This window comes from Rhipicephalus sanguineus, chromosome 4 (assembly GCF_013339695.2).
Source record: "Rhipicephalus sanguineus isolate Rsan-2018 chromosome 4, BIME_Rsan_1.4, whole genome shotgun sequence".
Lineage (NCBI taxonomy): Eukaryota > Metazoa > Arthropoda > Arachnida > Ixodida > Ixodidae > Rhipicephalus > Rhipicephalus sanguineus.
Genome location: NC_051179.1, coordinates 182593807 through 182617873, shown reverse-complemented (window position 1 = coordinate 182617873; position 24067 = coordinate 182593807). Strand labels below are relative to the sequence as shown.

Here is a 24067-nt window from a genome sequence, read left to right as displayed (position 1 = left end):
ACATCGAAAGTGGGGTGACAAATACAGGGGCCAACAAAAGACGCAAAATAAGATGGCCGTCAGTACTCGTTGGCGTTTCCCTTGGCTACTTTCATCAAGCAGATTTGTCTTGCTGGTTGTTACTACTACAATTTGTAAAGCCGGCTGCGAACAGAGTTGCTTCAGTAAATACACTATCCGTAAGGAGAATGTGACAAGTGCGCCAGTGAATACATCTCGCAGATAGTGATCAAGATTTCGCCACCTATGTAACCGAAAATATATATCGACAATACACCTCCAACGTGTCTTGTTAGCATAGGCGTGCGCAGGGTTACCCATCAGGGGGGGGGGGGGGGGCAAAGGTTCATCGCAGCGCCCCCCCACCCTACTAAGTAAATGTCTGGGGCAGATTTTGCGCCCCCCCCCCTCTTAGGTGACTAGAAGGGTCAAGGTACGGGGCAGATTTTGCGCCCCCCTCTCAGGTGACTAGGGGGGGCGGCGGACGCCTATGCTTGTTAGTGATACAAATGTCAGATGGAATCTTGAAATTAGACCATGATATGGTGTAACTGCAGGAGTGGTTCTCACAAATAATTTTGATCAAAACGAAAAAGTTGCTAGAGGGCAGCTAGTGAACATAGAGACCGTCGCAGTTTCTTTAGTATAGACACCAGCTCTTGGAAGCTTACAACATCCACTCGCAAGGTTCAATTTTAACACAGTTCTTTTAACACAATGTGCAATGCCTGTGACGTGTCTTGACTGTTGCGTAAGACACATCTCCCCATCAACTCGTTACACCCCTTGATCAGTCACAAGAGGCGGGCTCATTATAGGCCTTGGTTGTGTCGGCGTCGTCGCAGCCTGAAACCTTTTCGAAGTGAGAATAGAGCGTCTGTACTGTTCGTATCGTCGGCTCGGTACCAAAGTAGGCTCGCCGTCACGTCGCATGCGTGGTTGACGATCGTGAGGAGGTCCTACGCTCGTCTTCCATCAGTATCCACCTGACTAACAGCTTGTCTCCATCGCCCGTATGCCGGTCGTCACAGAGATCGTCGCCGATGTTGAGGGTTTAGGCCAAACTATATCTCGGCCTCGGCTTCTAAGTGACGCCTGGCCATACTGGCGACGTGGAGCTCCGGGGACTGTAGTGTTGGTCGCTGTCATTTTGCCGAGAAGGTGAAGCGTTGCTGCTGCACCGGGTACTGCTGTGACGAAGCCGCTGCAAGTCCTGGGAGCATCGCTGGCTCGCTACTAAGGTCTACGGCCACCCCCTGGGCTCTCGTACTTCTGCCTCTAGATCGGGGCGCCTGCTGCTCTCGCTTCTTCAACCTTCTTCGGCCGGTGCTCCACAGAACAATGCCCATTTTCTCTTCACGTCTATTCATCACGTACCATCGCAGCTCTTCGTCGTTTAGCACGTGCTTTGTGCCCCTTACTGTTCGCACTAAGCTCTATTTAAGAGTTTTTTTCTTAAAAATCTGCTGGTTTCTTTCGCCCGTCTCATGCGACTTTGCAACTTGTGCCTTGACTTCTGCTTTTTTTTCCTTGCGTGATCTGGGTTCACTTTGCATTGCCACACTGTCGCGCACTTTTCGTCACACTTGTTCACCCTTCGCCACAGACACTGTTTCCACTTCACCACAATCACTATTCAAATAGTTCACGTTTGAGTTCACTATTTCCATCGCTTCACATTGCACTGCTCATGGAATCCGCTCCCACGTTCTGCCTCCCATTTATATATTCTATGTGGAAGCAGTATTCCAGCAAAGCCAAACTCCACCTCACGACCCTTCCACGTGTTAGCTTCACTCTACTCAAAACTACACGAGGTTCGTGATCAGTTTGAACTCGGAATGGCCTACCAAACAAATAGATGTGGAACTTCTTTATGGCCCATACCAGAGGAAGATATTATTTTTCAATCAAGGAATAATTCTGTTCAGTGTTATTGAGCTTTTTGCTGTCATAAAATACAGGGTGGAGTGTTCCGTCTTGATCTTGCTGGAGTACTGCTCCTAGTTCACTGTCTGAAGCATATGTGGGCAGCACAAACTTCTTCGACATGTCTGGAGCCAAGAGTATGGGAGGACGGGATAGCTCAGTTTTTTACTTCTCATATGCTATATTTCGGACATCCTCCCATTTCACCACGTTACTTGCCGCTTTCCTAGTTAACTCAGTTAGTGGTCATGTAACTTCTGCGTAGTGAATAATGAACTCTCGATAAAACCCTGTCAAACCTAGGAATGATTGCACATGGCATTTTAGTCTTTGGTTTACTAACAGCTTGTACTTTCTCCACCATATCCTCCTTGGGACCCACTTGTCCTAATCCTAATTTGTGACCCAAGCAATTCATTATGCTGTACCCCAGTTCACACATGGTGGCTTAAACCGTCAGTCCAGCATTGATTATTTTATCGAACAGCTCCTCTAAAGCCTGTAGATGTTGTTTCCACGTATCTGTTGCGACCAGCATATGATCGATGCAATGATCCACATGGGGCACATCATGCAAGATCTTATTTATCAACCTTGTGGATGCTGCTGCAGCTGCTTTCAATTAAAATGGCATATACTTGGATTGAAATAATCGCCTAGAACATGCAAATGCTGTCTTTTCTTTCGACGGTGTCTACATGGGTATCTGCCAGTGCCCTTTCGAGAGGTCTAGTAGAGGTACCTCTTGTTTGCAACTTTTGCTACTGCAACGTCGATTCTCGGAATTGGTTCAGCGTCGGTCTTTATGATGTTTATTCGCCTGAAATAAACATATACTCTACTCGAGCCATCTGATTTCTTCACCACTACAAGGGGCGCATAATAGGCAGTATTAGCCCTTGCGGTTATGCCCTGCCTTAGCATCTCATCTGCTTCTATTTCGATAGCTTTCTGCATAGCGATGTGTAGTGAATATTGGTTCACTTGTACCGGTTCTGCTGTTGAGCATTGCAGCTCGCACTTCACTGCCTTGGTACGCCCTGGTATAACCGAAAATACCTCACGAAATTTCTCAATTACACCTCTCAACTCCTTGCTTGTGAAGATTCCAGGGAATGCTTTACCGCAACTTTCTCTACCCCCAATTTCTCCCTTACAGTATAAGTGGGTACCTGCTGATTGCTTTCCTCGGCAATTCTCATGCAAACGGTAGAGCCCTCTTTCTTTTCTCCCTTTGCAGCCTCCTTTCTCTCTTCATTACTGTTTAGCATATTATTATGGAAAACTTTCGTCTGTTCATGAACCGAAATTTCATAATCCATTTCGTTCTGCTATTGTGTCACAGTGAACGGTTCTTTCCAGTGCATCAGCATCTTGTTATTTTCTGTGGGCAAAAGTACCAGTACCTTATATCCAAGGTTTTACGTTCTACGTACTGCTCCGTGGTCATAATACTATTTCTGCTTTTGTTTGGCTTGTTCGAATTCCTGATGTGCTAGTTTGTAAGTTTCCACCAACCTGCTTCTCAGATCTAGCACATATATATACGTGCTCTTTTCCTCTGTTCCCAAATATTCCTTGAACCGCAGTTCTCTAAGAACTGTTACTGGACCTCTGACCATTCTCCCGCACAACATATCAAATGGGTAAAATCTATCTTAGGCTGTGGTACCTCGTGATAGGCAAACAAGAGCAGGTATCAATCCCAAACTTTGGGCCTTTCCTTACACATCTTTTTTGAGCATTGTTTTCAGAGTCTCACTGAAGCCTTCCACCAAACCATTAACCCTTGGGTGGCATGGAGTGTTTAGCTTGTGATCAGTCGCTCATTAGTTTGTCTACTTCCCTCATCATCTCCGAGGCAAATTTCTATCCCCCATCGCTAAGTACCTCTTTCGGTACTCTACGTCGTGCGAACAGTTCCAGCAGGGCTTCCGCTAGCTATATGGTATATATATATATTTTTAGGGCAACTGCATCAGGGTTTCTGATGAGCCCTATAATATCTGATGAGCCCTATAATATCTATCGACGCCAGGTCAAACGGTAATTCTACGATTCGCACCATACCTAAGGAAATCTTACCCACTCGTTCTCTATATACTGTTCGTTGGCGTACGTCACATGATTTGACGAATCTTTTTACATCACTCTGCACGCCTACGCAAAAGAATTCTTGCGTTATCCTCTTCAATTTATTTTTTTATTCCCTGGTGACCGGCCATTATACCATCATGCCCCAATTTTAACACTGCACTGTTTCATTCCTCAGGCACCATCAGTTGCTGTACTGCTGAAGTGCAGTGTTGTTACGAATGCATGAGCACAGGCGTAGGTTACTCTGTTAGTCGCGAGCGCACACCGTGCCGTTTCTCTCCTTAATTGACGACGCTAGGGAAAGTGCATATTGAGTGCCATTGTTTATTGCGCTCGTTGATGTCATGTTTGCGCGGGATTCACGATAGGCTGTGTCCAGGTATATGTCAACAACTTCCGCTACCACAACAGTTAAATCATGGTAATGGGCGTTAGTCCTCGCGATAGAGATGTGCCTCTAGGCGTCAACGTGGGTGCGTCCGCGTCAAACGGTGTTATAGCTGCCAAGCACCAATCGACATGTACAAGCTCTCATATATCATTACACGAAAAGCACTACTTCTGTGACGGCACGTTTCACTCTCATGTTATACCGATTCCTATGACGGTGGGATCAGCCATGTCTTTTTGCCCTTCCTCTCTTGATCTCAATAAAATTGCAGTTTTTTCTACCCACTTAGTTCTATATTCATTTGCCCTGTGCCCCCTTTTCCGGAACAGATGACAGGTCACTGGCATTTCATCGCGACTATTCCTTGTAAGGCAATTCATAGCTATATGTAGAAGACGATTGCATACGAAACAGCGCTGCGGTGCCCATGGTTTACAAAATGGGACCTGACTGCTAGCCTCTCCCTGCGCTGTAAAAGGTTTTCAGTGTTCCCCTTTCCTAGATTTCTGAACTCTTGTGCCTCCATGAGCTTGTCAGCCTGCTTTGCCATCTCCTCCCCAGTGCATAGCTTCATTTCTTTAAAAAATACTGCTAACGTATTCCTGCACCGGTTTAGGAATTGCTTACCAAGTATTCCGTCGCAAACTCCTTCGTATATTTTTTTGTATCCGATAACTGTATTCATATTCAATGTAGTCGGGAAAGCGGCATACAAATTGTTTAATAGTTTCAGAGTCTTCAGGCCAAAAAATACGGAACTTTTCACGGAACCTTTCGGTTGTCTGCCGGACTCTGCCTAATGAAGTTTTCTTTAAAATATCGCAGACCAAGGGCTCATGTGCTGCCATGCGGCCAAACATGTCCAAAGCCTCCTTCACTAGACAAAGGCGTAAAGCGTTTTCCCAATGGCTTCTCTCCCTTGGTTGCCCCATGGGAATCCTAAAACGAGGCAAGTAAGCATCGACTGCGTCCCTCCGTTCGTCGATATGCGCCATCAACTTCCGTGGGCAGAGAAGCTTTGGTCTGGGAGAAGGCGAGCCTGGAGACGACGTCGGCGTAGCGCTAACGACAGTTCCTTCAACCCGTAACATCACATTGGCCTGCGATCAACGCAACTTTAACTCTAGCACTTCTTTCTCGAGCTTGAGGTCCGCGCGAGCTTCGGCCCGTCGCTGAACTTCGCGTTGATATTCGCGCTCTCGCTGCGCCTTCTCTCAAAATTTCATCATCTCTTCTTTAGTCCTGTTCATGTCTATAGGCAACGTCGCCAACATCTCCCACTCCATTCTTACAACACCCGACGATAAGTGAATGGGCCAAAAGATGGAAAAATCATGGCAGCGGCTCGCCACTTATTATGTCATGTATGTCGGTAGCGCTTGCAAGTGGTTTGTATTGAGACACGCCGGAGGCTGTGGTGGCACAGCAAACCACCTTATCTCACACACATTGCAAAAACAAGCCAACACTTGAAATTCGCTCCAACAAAAACAATCTATGCTCACAATAATCAGCTAACAAAGGCTATCAGAACTCAACAATCAACCGAAGTTAGGCGCAGCTCTTTTGCCCTAAGTCCGTCTAGCTACTATGGCTTCTCGGTCGCTACCGTAATTGAACGTCCTTACTGCTCGTATCGTCGGCTCGGTACCAAAGTAGACTCGCTGTCACGTCTTTTCCGTCGTTGACAGTCGTGAGGAGGTCCTACGGTCGTCTTCCATCAGTATTCGCCTGATTAACCCTTTGTCTGCATCACCCGTATCCCTGTCGTCATCGAGGTCGTCACTGACACTGAGGGTTTAGGCCTAACTGTATCTTCGGCCACTGCTTCTAAGTAACATCCGGCTAAACTGACGACATGAAGCTCCGGGGGCTGTAGTTTGGGGCGCAGCCGTTCTGCCCAGTAGGTAAAGTGTTGCTGGTGGCCCGAGGACTGCTGTCACGAAGCCGCTGCAAGTCCGGAGAGCATCGCTTGGTTGTGTCGAGGTTTATGGCCACCCCCCGGGCCTCACGTGCCGCTGCCTCCAGATCCGGGCGCCGGGTGCTTTCGCTGCGAGTGCGACGCCGGCTTCTTCAACTTTCTTCGGCCGGTGCTCCGCAGAAGAATGCCCCCTCTCTCTACTCTCGGTTTTCACCATGGCACGGGTCGCGTGCCACTCCGGTCGCGCGCCAATAACGAACATGGACGTGTCAGAGGTGCACCTCATCGAGCTGCCTGCCACTCTGCAAATCCACTCTCCGGCTGCTAGAATGTTTGAGTTATCTCCTCCGCCTGATCGCCTCATCACCCTCATTTGGGTCCTTGTGCACACCCAAGCAACACGGCCGCTTACAACCAAGCCCGAGCACTCATCAACCGGGCTCAAAGTGGCCTGCCTTCGCTTCGCGGTGACAGGGATTGACTCCTCAGCTACCACAATATAACATTCTTTTACCGAAATTCCCGCGTAACGTATCCCCACCGCATAAATCTTTTTCCAGAAGTGACCAGGTATTGTGGCGCAGACTTCAAACGGCCACAACACGACTCCTTGTCTCTCTTATAATGCATGGCGAAACCTCTCCTCACTGCAACTTGTGTTGCAGAGCCGACTTTAATCACGTCTTTCTGAATAGCCCGAAAAAATCGAAACTCCCATGTCACGGGTCAGAACACTAGGAGTGATGGGAGGCTGCTCTGCAAAGCTCGCAACCGGAGCTACAGCTCCAGACAATGGGCTGTGCCAGAGGTGTCGCCGAAGCACAGGAGTGTCCGGCCATCTAGAGCGGCCCGAGGACACACCGTCGTCCTGCTTCCACTTCCCTCCACACACCCCTCACATGATTTTTTTCTTGAATCAATAATGTTGTGTACCTACCTACCTAAGGGTAACTTATTGGCGTACAGAAACTGACAAAAATCAGCAATGCGTGAACTAAGTCCTCTCGCATTCCACTGAAATATTGCTGATTTTCGGACCTCATCCCTCGAAGACAGTGGTGAATGAGCCATGGTGTCCTCAAGGGTTGCCAACACCACACTCAGCGCATTCAGTATTTGAAAGGCACTTCTGGCTGACGTTGTGTTCATGTTGTTTAACAACATGCGAATGGCGTTCACTAATGGTCGCAGAATAACTGCCATTTAGTAATTTGTCTTCCATGCCTTTGCAGCATCTCCTTCTACTTGTGCTTGAGGCTCTTGCTGCTGTGGCTTCTCTACGGGTCGCGTATGCTTAAGCTGCGGCCATTCCTTCGTAGAGAGAGATCTAACAGTTTCCTCTCTTTCAACGCTGCTGTTTGCCACGCTGGCAACTGCGCCTGGCCGTGTTACTTGAGGATCCGACCTTTCTATTGAATGTGACATTGTCCTTCGTGAGGTCCTTCGACGGTAATGTCGTCTTCTCCTTGCTATTTCTGCGGCCTTTTTGTGAATTGAACTGTCTTTCACCAACTGTTTCCTATTAGAAATATCCTTTTTAATCTGAGTACTTGGAGGAAGCACTGTGAGCACCATGACAGTTTGGGCACTTCAGCGTTGTTACACGACACTTGTCTTCTTCTAAAAAGACAGGGCGTGCAAACAAGGACACAAGAAAGAAGTCAGGACACCACAAAGAAACGTAAGAAACGGTATCGCCATGTCTTGCCTTAAATCAGCCCTCACCAAGTCGTGTGAGCACAAAATGAGTGATAGCTTTAACGCACAGGTTACGCGTCTTTTAGATGTAGGGTATCCTCGTGATGCAGTGGCCACGGTCGCTGAACGTTTAAAGAAGTCTATTGTGTTAAGTCCGAGCATGGTTGCAGAAAGCGATAAGAAGAAACGTGTCGTAGGTATACCGTACATTCATTGCGTGTCTCACAGGCTAAAGAAAGTAGGAAGTAGATACGGCGTTAATGTTGTTTTCACGGCTGCCAATAAGCTAGGTAAGATTTGCGCCGCTGTGCAGAGGAAGAATGAGCGAGTAAAAGACAAGAAGCGGACCGATATTTGTTTCGTAAAACACACCAACAAATTCACTGATTGCCGTACGAGTGTGGTGTATAAGATCCCTTTCAGCTGCGGCCGCTTCTACGTAGGACAGACGGGCCGATGCATCAACCAGAGATTATTAGAACATAAGAGATCGCTAACAGGAGGCTCACCTTCTAATCTATCTTTACATTGTCGAGATTGTAAGTGCACGCCAAAATTCGATGAATGCGCAGTGTTGTACCGTCATAGAAATGAAGAAACGCGCCTGATGATAGAAGCATGGCATATCGAGAATAGTGGTAACGCATGCGTGAGCCAACCGTCGATTAACTTGCATAAAGATGAAATCAAATGCCTTAACAGTTATCTTCAACGTAGACCGCCACGCGTGCCGGATTGATAGGTTCGCCTGTTGCATGGGCATGCGCAGATAAGTTTTCGTGCCTTCTTTCTTTTCAGCCGTTGTGCGTCTCTTCAGTGTTAGTCGGCGTTTGTGGTGTCCTGACTTCTTTCTTGTGTCCTTGTTTGCACGCCCTGTCTTTTTAGAATGAATACTTACCAACTAGCTCAGCTCTCTGTTATTCTAAACTTGTCTTCTGAGTGGGGTTTGGTGCATCGGGGACACACTGCGGAATATTTGTAAACGCCCCTCAAATCGGCAATGCTTTGGCAGTTAAAACACTTCCTAGGCCTCGGAATAAATGGACAAACCTGGTGATGAAAATGGCCAACATTCACGTAACAGGAAAGACAGTCACCCATGAATGCCATTTGCACACAACGTGTGTTACCTAGGCGACCTACATGCACAACGACACTGTTTTTACTCGCTGGTTTTATGAGCACTGAAAAGCCATCATTGGCAATTTCAGTGTCGCTGTCATAACTGACTCCTCTTACGGTGGCACCATCCTCTGGAATCATGGATCAGACTTTGATGTTTCCCAGCTGCGTTACATGCTGCAACGTATTCAGCGCACTGCGGTTCATCACATCGATTGCGAAAATGCTTTTCCACCTGTTTAGCCGGATATCCTTGATCTCGTTAGCCACAGTGTTTTTAAGGTACAGGGACAGTGCTTTCATGTTGAGGACACGCAGGTTGTCGGTAGCGTTTTGCGGCAAAAACGCAATGGACCACTGAGGTCCAGTTTTCAGAGTGGTTGTACTAGTCGCCGACGATGCGTTGATGATATTCGTTTGACCTTGTGGTAAAGCACAGGTTTAAAGCCGTCTTCCGAGAACACGTTGCCTGATCCTCGCGAATGAACCGGAACCGGGCGGAATCTTCTGGCGTTGCACACCCATCACTGTGATGTAGGGGGCGGCAGACACCACAATTGCAGTGTGAAGTCTGAAAAATGGCAGAGGCGGGTAAGATGTGTTCCACAAGAGAAGCACTTCGTGTTCCTTCCTTCACAAAAACTCTGTTTTAGTATGTGCATATTATGAATAAATAAAGAAATATTACGTTAAATATTCCCAGTAAACTATACGCAAGCGCGCACAATGTTTCTTCAATTTATTCACTTATTTATTCGCAACTCTGTGGCTTGCAAGACAAAACAAGAAACAAAACATTTTGCACTTATTTCTGTGGTCTGGCTTATGCATAATGGTATTTGTTATTTATTGCTCAACAATAAAAACTCTACTCATAAAACCGCTTTTGTCCTATTTGGCTACAAATTTAGCGATGAAATTCAATGACATATCTAATTTGGCTACCTTTTCCTTGGGTTCTGGCTGCTTTTCAAATCCGCCGAACGGAAACATTGTGAAGAATTTGTATTTAAATGTAAATGAATCAAATATGCGTCAAACTTTTCTATTCTAGCTGCGGGCTGTGTTGCACATTCTGGAGCTCATACCGTATTTATTCGAATCTAAGCCGATGTCTTTTCGAAAAAACCATGTGCGAAAGGGGGGGGGGGAGGATCAGCTTAAGTTCGAGTACGATGAATAAGTGTTTTTTTTTCTGGCCTTGCGAATTTCGGGGGTTGGCCTCCCCCGCCGAATGTCGGCGAATCGGGGCCGGCCTAGATTCGAGTAAATGCGGTATGTATGTTAGACAATTTTTCTTTGTCATATGTACACTAATCCTTCTTTAAAGATCAGTTTAGTTTAATGTATTTTCTATTGTACAAATATTCGGTCTCCGTAAATTACAAGCTTTTATATCTTTATTTTATATTTGTATGTAATTCTTCAGATGTCCATGGCTTCGTTACTATTTTTACCTCTAGCTTCTCTCTATAAAAGTGTAAATAGTGCTATACAATTTTATTATCAAAGCGTATATGTTTTATGGAGGATTCGGCTCTTTTTCTCAGCATTGTTCATCCATACCGGTTTCGTGTATTATAAAAAATTGGTAATGTATACGTAGTACAACTCTAGCGTACTATACTTATCATTTGCTTTTTTGGTAGTCTTGAGATAATAAAATATGCTGGCACAGGACAACCTAAGCCAAGCGTTAGAATGCCTTATGTGTCTTTGAGCTCATTTTCCTTGTGCCTAAATGAATCTGACTGTCACATGGAGTGTTAATATAGCTGAAGAAGGAATATCATACGCCTTGAATGATGCAACAGTGTAAGAATGTGAGCTATGAAATAGCTAAGAAATTAATGTTATATTAACTGATAAAAATATCTCACACATGAAGCACACTCATCCAGTTAATAATATTTGCCTTCAATCTGTGAAGTCCAACGTTACGCAGTAATATGCATTTTAAACAAATTTAGAACACTGCATGTAAGCATGAAAGGATGCCTCACGTCGCTGGACAGCAGCTTGTCCCACTGCGGGTACAGGTAATACTTGATGCCATCCAGCGATCCATCCAGGGTGACGCCGCGAAGCAGTAGGATGAGCAGCACAGCGTACGGCATAGTGGCCGTTACCCACACCGCCTGCACGCATGGAGGTTATCTGCGAGAGCACTCAAGTAATAAACATGGTACACGAATCGCATATCTACTACAGTATTTCTCATTAGCAATAAGCAAGTGCCTTGTACATAAGAACTGCCATCTTTATAATATGAAACCTCCCTTGTGGAGCAACTACCATCACCAGCCACAATTTGTTGTACAGCGCGTCATAATTGTGCGTAAACAAAAGGACCCCATGCCGTGCACAGCTTGCATTCAAGCACAAAACGTTTCTGTCATCGTGTTCCTGTTCATTGAGATAATTCGTTGATCCGTTCCTTTAGAACTCTTAGTTGAGATATAAGTAAGCTGAATCAAAAATTAGATATATACATAATATGCCGCATATAACTACGGAAGCAATCCCAATAAGCAGTGAGGACGGCGGTCAGTGTCATTAGGTTATATAGCGTTCGTCCCTGATCGTCAACTGTTGTGCGTCCGTGGTGCTTTGACAGTACGGAAAGGTTCAAATAGTGCCTGCGTCCCTCACTGGAGTGACGTAGGTCACTGCATGAACTGCGCGACTCATTTCAGATCTCCCACAAGCGGACGACGAGGCTCTTTCTGCCACGCTTACGTGTTCGCTTTCATGCAAAGGATGATTGAATATGTTTTGTCTCCTAAGCGCCATTGGATGAAGCTTCATTTTATAATGATCTCGGATGCGGCAATTGGAAGTGATGGTTGCCGATTTCTAATATTATATTCAGTAACAGCATTAGCTGTTGAGAACAACAGTTAAGCTGTGTTACGAAATGCTGCCAAGTTTGATTAACCGCAAAGTTCCAGATAGCACAGTAACTCGGTCTTCACTTGAGCAGTTTATTACGGGAACTAGTAGAAGGCACAAATGCCAAACTCAAAGCAAAATGGCAGTGGCGTAGGGATTTGTCATTTATCCTAATGTAATGTCTCAGGAAAGTGCATCAGCTATTTGCACCATATTTATCGTAAATTCCAGCGTAATGGCGGAGTACATCTGCGCCAGAGACTGCATACCACCAGTGGTGCATGAAGTGTGCTTACGTGTGGTTATTTAAGAATCAATTACAACCTGAAGTGTTCCCATACATGCACGTGCTGCTTGCACCACAAGATCACTCTGCAACAGTGGCTAATCTGGGAAAAACAGGTCACCTAAAAAGGTACATTTAACCAGGAATGTGATTTAATGTCAGCAGGGCTTGAAAACGAAACAAAACAATTCGGCAGATCCCACGCCCTGTGGGAATCGGTTTCATGCGAAGCAGGTAGCCAATAGTTTTATGCTGCAATTTCTGGCTTTGAGTCAAGCGTTGTGAGGTGGATCGACGTGTTTTCGTAAATGTTGGAGTTATCTGCACATCATGGGCTTACTTGGCACGTCGACAACACTGGCGTTTATATGGTAGCTTATGGTCTACGTAATATCAGCACTCGCGTTAGAGCACATACGTATGTGTTATCAAAACTAAAAGCACGCTACGGTGTTAACCGCAATATCAAACGTCGTGTTAACTGCGATATCATACCCTCCGATATCGCGCTACCGTGCAATATGATACGTAACTTTCGTTAGCGTATTCTTCTGGAGTCGACAAAAATAACGTTGGAAGACAGCTTGCTGAATCATAGGAATAAAATGTAATGTTTATTAGACTGCTATAAAAGCTGGGCCACACTGGAACCACAATTGACGTCATCCCGACATGGCGCCTGTATCACAGGAGTGCATATGTAGTGCTTATTGATTTGATTGAGAATTAGATACCCAACACTACAACCACAATTGACATTTCAACGACATTACGCCTGCATAGGGTGTTTTTCCAATGCAATTTCTAGACCTGGTGTGGCTCTGTGGTAGAATACCCGACTGACGCGCAAAATGCTTGGGTCCGATTACTGCTGGGATCCTAATTTTTATTCTTTGCATTCGTCTGGTCAGCGCTGCCGGTGTCGGTTTTTTTTAACGCTACCGCATTTACGTTACCAGTGTCTGTTCTCGCCGTTCCTGGGTAGATATAAACTGTCTATCACCTGTGGCCAATACCCGCTTACCGTGGCCTGTGGTATACTGGTATGTGCCACACGTGTCAGGAGGAAAGGGTTTGACGATATACGCGACAGTATTTTCACGTTATTCATCTCATGACGAGACAATCCTATTCGTAAATATCTATCTATCTATCTATCTATAGATAGATAGATAGATAGATAGATAGATAGATAGATAGATAGATAGATAGATAGATAGATAGATAGATAGATAGATAGATAGATAGATAGATAGATAGATAGATAGATAGATAGATAGATAGATAGATAGATAGATAGATAGATAGATAGATAGATGTCTGGGTGCTCTCATGATCGCCTCCTTAACTTGGTGTAGGCTGCAATTGGCTTGGGAGGGTAAGAGGATTTCAGGAATATGACTGTCGGGTCATCACATGAATAACGTGAAAATCCGCCGCGGCCCGTTTACCACGGGCCGCGGCGTACCGGTATGCGCCACAGATGACTGACAGGTTATATGTTCCCAGGAACGGCGAGAACAGGCAATGGTAATTTAAATTAGAGAGCGTTGAGAAAAAATAATGTCACAGTTTCGCCGCAAAGGCGAAGCAATGAATGCGATAGCAAGAAATTGAAATGTCCCACGAAGAGCCAGAAGCAGCTAGATACCTGGACGCCCTAAAAGTATGGCAGACTGGGCTTGTTGGTTTAACATATTTGAAGTTATAAGGCGCGAATAAGACACGGACGAAGAATAGGAACACACACACACACGGAGCGCTCCGTGTGTGTGTGTGTTCCTATTCTTCGTCCGTGTCTTATTCGCGCCTTATAACTTCAAATACCCTAAAAGTACGAACGGGCATGCACAGAGCAAGCGTAAACTCACAACTGTCACATTTATGTCTAAGTGCTTGAGCAACGCGCTGCAAGTGTCGACAATGGAGAATCAGACGCTCTTAGATATGTCTTCTTCTTTCAAACTGTGGCGCGTGGAGTCACCCCCTGCGTCTGCAGCCACACGGGGGCGTCTGATGCAAGGTGTGCCCGGTGTTCCTTGTTTTTTTTCCTTCCACATCACGAGAGCGCACAGAAAAAGGACTCTTTGTCGTGCGCCTCTCAAGGGCACTGAAAGAAAATTAGGAGCGTTGAGTGATAGAAAACAAGCTTACGCTCCTCTGAAATTTGCTTACCACCAGCGGTACATGGTGTATATAAATCACTCGCCGTTATTTCGCCGGCGCACGCATGGCGTGTGGTTGAGTTGTTTAACGCAGCGCGCTGGGGAGCGAGGGCTTGTTGGTTCGAATCCGCGGTCGGGCACTTCAGAAATTTTTTCTGCTGCTTTATTCTTTTTTGTAGCTTATGTACACATACATACATGCATAACCATATCCGGGGAATGACGGCGACGGCACGGCAAAACTCTCCCGAGAGTGCCCATATAATTGCTATCGCAATAAAACCGACGTCGGCAGCGTTTTCCCGACGAATGGACATAAAATTGGGTCGGTCGTTTTGGAATGCCTTCTACAACGTAACGAAACGCACTTGGCCCTAAAGGGAATATCAGAAATGTTGAATAATTCATCTTAGTTAGTTAATAAATTAAGCGATATATAAAAATGCCCTAATGGAGCCACGTTACGGTAAACCATGTCGTTGATCTTTATTTAGTTGAGGTTAACCACTTCGTAAATATTTGGTTCCAATTACGTGGAACACGCTGTATAAACACGATAAAGGCAGCACCACTAAGAGCTATGGCAATAGGGCATGACTTATCGCCAACTGAGATGTTAAGGTCAGACAATAGAAAACTCAGTGCCTATGGAAAACAGTATAAAAGGGCGCGTGAGGACGCTCGTGAGGATAAAACGGAGTACTTGATATTATGTTTATCAAATCCCCTTCCTAACATCTTTATAATTTTTTCTTATAATTTCCATTATTATAGTGCAAACTGAATTACTCTATTTTACTAAATCGTAAGCAGAAATTTTGTTACTGTATACTCTCGGCACGCTGAGATTATTTAACCTTTGTCCTCAACATCACCTTGACATACCAGTAAACTCACATGGAATGTAGATATGTAAAAAGTAGCAATGACGCAGACAGCTAAAAATAGTGATAAAGTAGAGAAAGAATTTATGAGCAAGTTACAAAAGACATATTACAGCAAACAGACGAGCAAAAGCTATACAGACCCCCAGGTAATGTGTGGAATGCAAAGAAAAAAAGCACGTATGCTAACAATGAAATTATCATTGAAAGAACTTCGTGAATGATTTAGCAGGATGAACAAAGATACAGTACGCCAAAATATTTTCTGTTGCGTAAGTACTTGTTTCATTGCATCCGGCATCGGCAGCGGTGGTGAGGCGGTTGTCAGAATCTCATTTATAAATAACTGAATCTCATCGTATGTAAGTGAAGCTTACATCCCTGAGATCTGACAAATCGCTGATGTGTGAAAGCAGCGAGACGCAAAGCAACCCTATTCTTGCATTCCAGAGACTGCAACGAAGCAACCACGCAGCGAATCAAACTTCGATAACGACACTATAGAGGCGTCGGAATTTGAGCGGATTAGGCCGCACGCATTGGAGTACGCTACAAAGTGCCGTCTCCATGACCAATTGTCATCACACCGACACGACTAAAAATAAAGAAAATTCGGCAGATCCCACGTGCCGTGGGAATCGATGTTATGTGAAGCATGGGCAGGATGGTGACTGTGGCGTAATCTTTCACATTGAGCGAAACGTTACGGAATGCCGCTAAAGAAATGGGGAAGTGGTATAGGCATACTCATATGCTGAAGAGTCGCATATGTATTACATAACCAGTTGTTTACAGTTGCGCAACGATGCCAACAGCAACATGGGTGTTACCAACACCAGACGCGGTAAGCTGTTATGTACTGCTTATATTCTTCAATACTGGATAGCGCGACTTCGATTAGGGCAAAGAAGGAACCAAGATGCGCAGGACAGGCGCTACTCGCAACTAAGCTTTATTAAGAAAAGTTTCGCTACATATAGGCCTCCAACGCTCAAGTTTGCGCAGCGCCGTCCGCCGCCCCAGCGGAGAGAGGGGAAAACTCCGGTAGCTCGGACGGGTCGCTCTTGCTTGGTTTTCCCAACGCGCGCGCGGAGAACGTCCTCCCCGGGGCTTTTATCTCGCATTTTTCACGCTATGGGTGCCGTTCCTTCGTCGTACTCGAAAGCAGGCACGCAGTCCTGCTGCATTGTGAACTGTCACAAAAGTTTAAAAATGTCGAAGAGCCGAAAACTTCCTGTCATGTTCTACCGTTTCCAATGCAAGCAGTGCGAGGAGCAGAGGCGTCAAGAGTGGATTATGGCACTTCGCCGCGATGCTTCCGCGGTCTTGTCACCTTGAAGCAGTTTTTGTCGTACACAGTATTACGAACTATTAACGGGGAGAAACGCGATGATCGTGCTCATTTGAAAGGGAAGTGCGTTTGTGAACCGAAGTTACAACAAATAGACAGCCGCTGTACGTTTCGAGATTGCGCGCTGCCTTTCCGAGTCAACCATTTGTAATGTTACAGCAGCGGAGCATGTGGGCTTATTCCACCAGTTTAAATAACGTACCGTGAGTACTAAGTGTTTAATTCAGCTGATTGCGGTACATTTCCCGTCGCGGCTCCCTGTAAACAGAATTAAGCTGCATGTTTGCACTGAGCGTTTATATCGGCCTTGCATGCGACACGCCGTGATTGCTTAGAAGGCTGAAGTGTTGCGCTGCTAAAATCGTGGTCATGGGTTCGATTCACGCATACGGTAGCTGCATTTCGATGGGAGCGAAATGCAGTAACACCGGCGTACTGAGATTTACGTACACGTTAAAGAAACCCAGGTGGCCGAAGTTAATCCGAATTAATCCACCACGGCGTGCCTCGTATTAATGTCATGCCTTCGGCACGTAATACAAAGCCTTGCATGCCGCTTTGGAAACGAGCTGAAAAAAGAACCAAGGTGGCAATTAAATTTTCGATGCCTTCGCGAATTCAGATGCGCCTATTATTGGGCACAAATCTCGGCATAATCATAAGCATGCGCGATCCCAGTGGGTATTGTATAGTATCAGGGGCGTAGCCAGAAATTTTTTTCAGGGGGGGGGGGTGCTCCAACCATAGTTTATGTATGTTTGTGCGTGCGTTTGTATGTGCGCGTGTACATATACGCAAGCAAAATTGAAAATTTTCGGGGAGGGTTTGAACCCCTCCTCCCCCCCTTGGCTACGCCCCTGTATAGTATGATGCTGACCAAGCGAGCTGTCGAAACAACCAAAGCGACATTCGAATAAGCGAACACGGTGCGTGATCATGCGTCGATATTATTCGAAATGAAACACGCCTCTGCAAGAAACATGCATCGTCGAAGTGGGCATGAAATATTTATTTATTTTTTGTTTGCGTATATCATTATGCTGTCAAAGGGAGCTCTAAAAAAATCCAAGGTGACATTAAACTTGCGATGCGACGTTGTTATCATTCGATGCAAACCTCGGCAAAAGTGAAACTCCCACGAAACTGAACACTGCGCATTGCGATGCAGCCAGTGACTCAACAGGGCAGATGTAAATTTATGCTCTTCACACTGAGTTCATAATAAATTTAAAGCCGCCCGACAAACTTGGCATCCAAGCAATTGAAAAGTTATCAATAGAAAACGCACGCAAAAGCGTGCTGGATGGTTGCTGACAGCCCCGAGTAGACACGACTGCCGCAACGAATGTGTGTTTTACCGGTAACATAATTACAGAACTCGCGCAGTCACCTTCCTATTCATGTAAAAGAAATGTGCCCGTTCAGCATCTGCACGCACGTAGCGCTCGCACAAACAGCATCGCCCTTGACGACCTGCTCGGTCCTGAAAAGGTGGTCGATCAACCGTCCTCCTCTGGCGAGATTCCCACCGTGAAAACGCTTTTTCCATCTCTGGGATCTTTCTAAACCTTCAGAGCAAGCGATACGTGAAGCTGCACGTGCACGGCGAGCAGAAAACAGCGCGTGCAGGGTGCGGGAACGTGCTGAGGCAGCGCAGTCAAAAGCCAGGCGCGGGGAGAGAAGCGACCGGTTTTTGCAAGAAAGGCGGCGAAACGCGTGCGACGCATCGCCCCCTGGCCGAGCTTGGGAGGCCTATATACACAGCCGAGTGGCACGCGCAGGCGCACTACACGGACGTTACAGTCGCAGTTGCAGTTACATTTGCGTGACAGTTGTTATGCTTATACTCGTCCGTTATGACAGAGAACGCACGTACGTTTCTCTTACCCGTGTCTATGTTTACGAGGGGTTCTTGGCAGTTCTTGAACAAGGACATCATCACCGTGATCAGTGAGCACCAGCAACTGGACCGGACTTGTTAATCGGATCCGTACGTGGTCGCTGCTACGAGGGGCTTAAGTATAGTGAAATGCTAGGTATATTACAGCTGGTAGAAATCCTGGATGCCTCTTACGATGAAATCATCTATGATGCCTCCTGTCCTGGACGTGGCAGCGAGGTCTTTTGATGCTCTGTCCACAATGAAGCCATCCTTCACGCAGTATGAATACCAGACGTTGTTGGGTTTTGATAAATCAGTGTTGATGTCATCAGTAATGATGAGAGGCCTGGTTCTCTCGGCAGATTTATTGTAAGAAGCCTTGACCACGGTTTTTGCGTAATCCACGTGGTACATGTGGCGGACCACGTGGACGAGTGGATGGTGGTTGAGCGTCTTCCAGGGGTGTTCTGTCTTCAGCTTCCTCACTTTCCTTGCGTGTGCCGCGGTGGTGTAGTGGTTACGGTGCTCGGCTGCTGACCCGAAGGTCGCGGGTTCGATCACGGCCGCGGCGGTCGCATTTCGATGGAGTCAAATTCTAGATGCCCGTGTACTGTGCTATCTCGGTGCACGGTAATCTATACCAAATGGTCAAAATTTCAGGAGCCCTCCGCTACCGCGTCTCTCATAATCATATCGTGGTTTTGGGACATAAAACGCCAACAATTATTATTATTATCACTTTTCCTTGCGTGCAAATGTGTGTGTTCATGGTTACTGTGTTGGTCGTGACCCTGTATCACCTGTGGCACGTACCCGCATAACATAACTCTGGTATGCGAGTATGTGCCACACGGTACTGAGGGAAATGGTTTCATGATGTGCGCAACAGGTATTTTAAATGCGAAGCATTCCTTAGCGAACCTCTGGCACTTTGAGCGTTTCTATCTACGTATCTATCTATCTATCTATCTATCTAGCCGCCTACGTCTGGGTGCTCTCACGATCGCCTCCTTAACTTGGTGTAGACCAAAATTTGCATGGGAGGGTAAGAGGATTTGACGAATATGACTGCCGGGTCATGACATGAATAACGTTAAAATCCTGCTGCGTACGTCGTCAAACCCTTTCCGCTAGACACGTGCGGCACATACCCGTTTATCACGGGCCGCGGTGTACGGGTATGCGCCACATGTGATCGACAGTTTATATCTACCCAGGAACGGCGAGAACAGACATTGGTAACTTAAATGCTAGAGCGTTAAGGAAAACCAACATCGGCAGCGTTGACTCAACGAATGGAACGAATGAAAAATACGATCCCAGCAGGAATCGAACCCAAGCATTCTGCGTGGCAATCAGGTATTCTACCACTGAGCAACGCCAGGTCTATAAATTGGTTTGGAAAAACAGCCTACGCAGGCGCAATAACGGTGCAACGTCAATTGTGGTTGTGGTGCTGGCTATTTATTTTACTAGAAAGCAATGAACACTACATGATACTCCTACGACGTGTACTCCTACGATACAGGCGTCATATCAGAATAACGTATGCAGTTCGTGTTGGCTCCGCTTTTATAGCAGTCTAATAAACATTACGTTTGTATTCATATGATTCAGCAAGCTATTTGAAGCATTGCCTCATCAACGCGAAGGGTGGCTTTAGGTTCCGACATGTTGCCGGCTCTGTCGACAGACAATTTGTCGACGAAATGACCGAGGCATCCACGAATTCCAACAGCTCTACTATACCACATACTTCACTACACATGGACCCCTCGTCACCACAATCACGACCGGATCCTATAACAAGTCATGACCAGCTGCTGGAGCTCACTGATCACGGTGATGGTGCCCTTGTTTAAGAAGTGTCATGAACTTCTTGCACACATGCACACGGGTTCCTGAAACGTGCGTGCGTTCTCGGGACAGGTATAAGCACTACATATCAGCTTACCGCTTCTGGTGTTGGTAATACCCACGTTTCCATTGGCAGCGTTACTCAACCGTAAACAACTGGTTATATAACACATATGCGGCTCTTCAACATATATAAGTGGGCGTATAAAATTTATACAAATCTTTAGCGTCAATTTCTAACGTGTCGCTCAGTAAAAAAAGTTACTCCACAGTCACCTACCCTCCGCATGCTTCGCATAACATCGACTCCCACGGTACGTGGGATCTGCCGAATTTTTTCGTTATTCATGGCACGACCAGTGAATCGTGTTCGTCATACACTGATCCCCTGCTATGCTAATTTTCGTATATTACAAGTTATGGAGGCGACCAGGAGAGCGCCCAGACGTGGGCGGCTAGATAGATAGATAGATGCGTAGGTAGAAATGGCCAAAGTGCCTGAGGTTCGCGAAGAACTGCTTCGCATTTAATAAGAATTAGGATACCCGCACGAATCGAACCCAAGCACTCTGCGTGGCAATCAGGTATTCTACCACAAGGCCACGCCAGGTCTATAAATTGGATTGGAAAAACTGTCTATGCAGGCGTAATGTCGGTGCAACATCAACTGTGTTTGTGGTGCTTCCTAGCTAATTTTACAAGAAAGTAATCAACACTACGTATGTATTCCTACGATACAGGCAAACGTCTGTAGTTCCAGTGTTGGCTCCGCTTTTATAGCAGTCTAATAAACATTACATTTGTATTCCTAATATTCAGCAAGCTATAATGAAGCACGGCTCGACCTTGGTTTAATACATTAACGAAAACTACGTGGGATATTCACATCATAGCACCATAAAGGGCACTTAGTTTCGATAATACTGACGTATGTAATGTAACGTGAGGGCGTCATCAACCTTTCATAAAAAGAACTTAGCAAAGAAGAATTGACTGTAATATAACATCGACTTTCATTCTGTGCTAGCAATGAAAAGTACGATGAATTGACGCTTCTAAAAGGTTTACATGACTTCGCACAAAATTTACGATTGGAGAAATATTTCTTCGATAAACCCCAAGAAGATAATAAACTTTTCCGCGGTATCATTGGCAGACAATGGACCCCAGACGCCAACAGGATCGACACTCGCTTCTTTATATAGACGCGGTTCAGAAAGATGTCATAGATGCGTACAAGGCCCATGAATCAAGTATGAATGATATTTAAAATATATATATAGATAATAATATCTGCGGTTTATCGTCCCAAAACCACAATATGATTATGAGAGACGCCGTAGTGGAGGGTTCCGGAAATTTAGACCACCTGGGGTTCTTTAACCTGCACCTAAATCTAAGTACACGGGCCTCAAACATTTTCGGCTCCATCGAAAATGCAGCCGCCGCGGCCGGGATTCGATCCCGCGACCTTCGGGTCAGCAGACGAGCGCCATAACCACTAGACGACCGTAGCGGGGCCGAAGTAGGAGCTCATTTATTTCTCGACGACTGCACGGCGATATAACAAATTTTCTGCCGCTGTTCACACTGACACCTGTAGACTTGGAGTCAATGTAGAAACACAACAGGAATGTGAAAGTGGTATCAGTACGTTTGAAAAATGTAACTTCACGGCTGCTGTGCCACACAAAAATTGAGTCGCTTATTGTTGCAGCTTGAATAAAACACAGCAAAAGAGCGTGCTAGAAAGTGTTAATCAATTCAATTCAGTTCAATTCAATGTTTACGTATCTTCCAAAGAAAGAAAGGAGCAGTCACAAAAAGCTACTGCAACTCGTAGCTGGACGGGATGACAGCGCCCTTAGAATAACAGACAGTGCCTATGACAAAAAAAAAAAAATAAACAGATCGAACAAAAGATACACAACAAATGATGATACACGCTAGTGGAAGAATATTGAACATTGGTATACCAGGAAACCTTGGTATAAGAATAGTATTAGCTAGATGAAACAGTTGAGCAAAAAATGACAACGGTGAAATAAGGCAATGCGTACCGGTTTCCCAGCTACCTTTAGCCAAGGGTTAAAAATGCAATATTAAACGCAGGCGAGTGAAATCAGTTGCAAATTGCTGACAGTGACCGTGCGCACTACAGACAAATTTTTTTTGTAAATGATAATTTGTGAATTAGGATTATTTAACTAAATTGCTAAACACCGACTTTAGGCAAGAAATGCGACTTGCCAAGGTTGAGAGCGTCTTCAAAAACCCCATTTGCATTATTTGCGATAAAGAAAGTCTCACGTATGCCATTTTTTTCAAGCTGCAAAGAAAGCCCGCGAAATACAAAAAGAACCACGTGACTAGCGCATTCGCGGGGCAGTGAACGTGCTGCTCTCAGCTGTGGTTTGAGCGAACGAAATCAGCTGTGGCCGCGACGCGCCGGCTCCGTTGCAGCGGTAGGCCGATAAGTTAACGGTGGTATCTTGGCCTGCGTCAGCCAGTTGGCGCGCGTGACGGTGCAAGCTGTAGCGAGCGCGGACCAAGAAACCACCGTTAACTTATCGGCCTACCGCTGCAACGGAGCCGGCGCGTCGCGGCCACAGCTGATTTCGTTCGCTCTTATTTAAATATACAATTTGGTCCAAGCTGGAGGGCAATATATGAACACATACAAACGTACGAATAACGATCAGAAAGAAACGAAAAAAAACAAAAAAGTCACAACTAAATAAAATAAGTTCCAATACACTGAAGAAATATGAATTACAATGCCATAGGAAACAGATAACGGTAATATGAATGGAGACATTGCGTACACATGAACATTTTCTTATATTCTCGCTAGAATGAAGGCTTACAAAGACATACAGTTTATTATGAAGGCATACAAAATCATGCGCGATTACGGGGGAACAGAGCAAGATTTCCTACCGGAGGCGGAACTCCATTGCATATATCAAACGCTACGCCATGTGCAAGGTTGTCCGCTCTTGGTACGAACACGGCGCAGCGTGGCCGCGCATCGAAGCTAAGCGGGGCAGTCGTGTTCTATCCTGAAGTGCGCGGGCGGTGGGTTGCTGCGCTGTGAAGCACACCTTACTGTCAGCATGCCTGTACGGACTAAGTGCACCGCACCAGCGTTGCGGGTAAGTGCGCCTCGCTTATTGCAGCGTATTGTGCAGATTTACGCTGATGACAATTGAGCTATTCCTATTTTCACCGCCACATTCCGTGTTGATTGCATGCGTTTTCACAAAATGGTCGGGATTTTTCCGGTTCACGGGATTTCACACCGCAAAGCGGCTCTGAGACACTGTAGATGAGGGATCTGGATCATTTCGACCACCCGAGGTTGATTAGCGTGCACTGGCAACAGACAGGCGTGCTTGATTTACAGGTCGATGAAATTTAAGCAAACCGACTGGGTTTCCGTCGCGCAACCTTGGTCCTCCTCTACTCTGCCGTATGATGATGCATATATCCCAGTTTTTGCTGCCTTCCTGGCTTGTAGTTCAACACAGTTCTCGTACACCTTGTGGGTATCTGCTACGTATCCGTTTTTCTGTTTCGACCCGTACTAAGG

General features: G+C 45.8%; 1 protein-coding gene across 1 annotated transcript in view; it reads right to left on the bottom strand.

The window, feature by feature from the left end:
* The window catches only part of LOC119390948 (sodium-dependent serotonin transporter), a 256502-nt gene that overhangs the window by 68134 nt on the left and 164301 nt on the right, over positions 1-24067 (bottom strand). The window contains exon 5 of the mRNA XM_037658659.2: positions 11162-11296. Within this exon, the coding sequence (XP_037514587.2) occupies positions 11162-11296 (135 nt within the window). The remainder of the gene's footprint in view (positions 1-11161; positions 11297-24067) is intronic.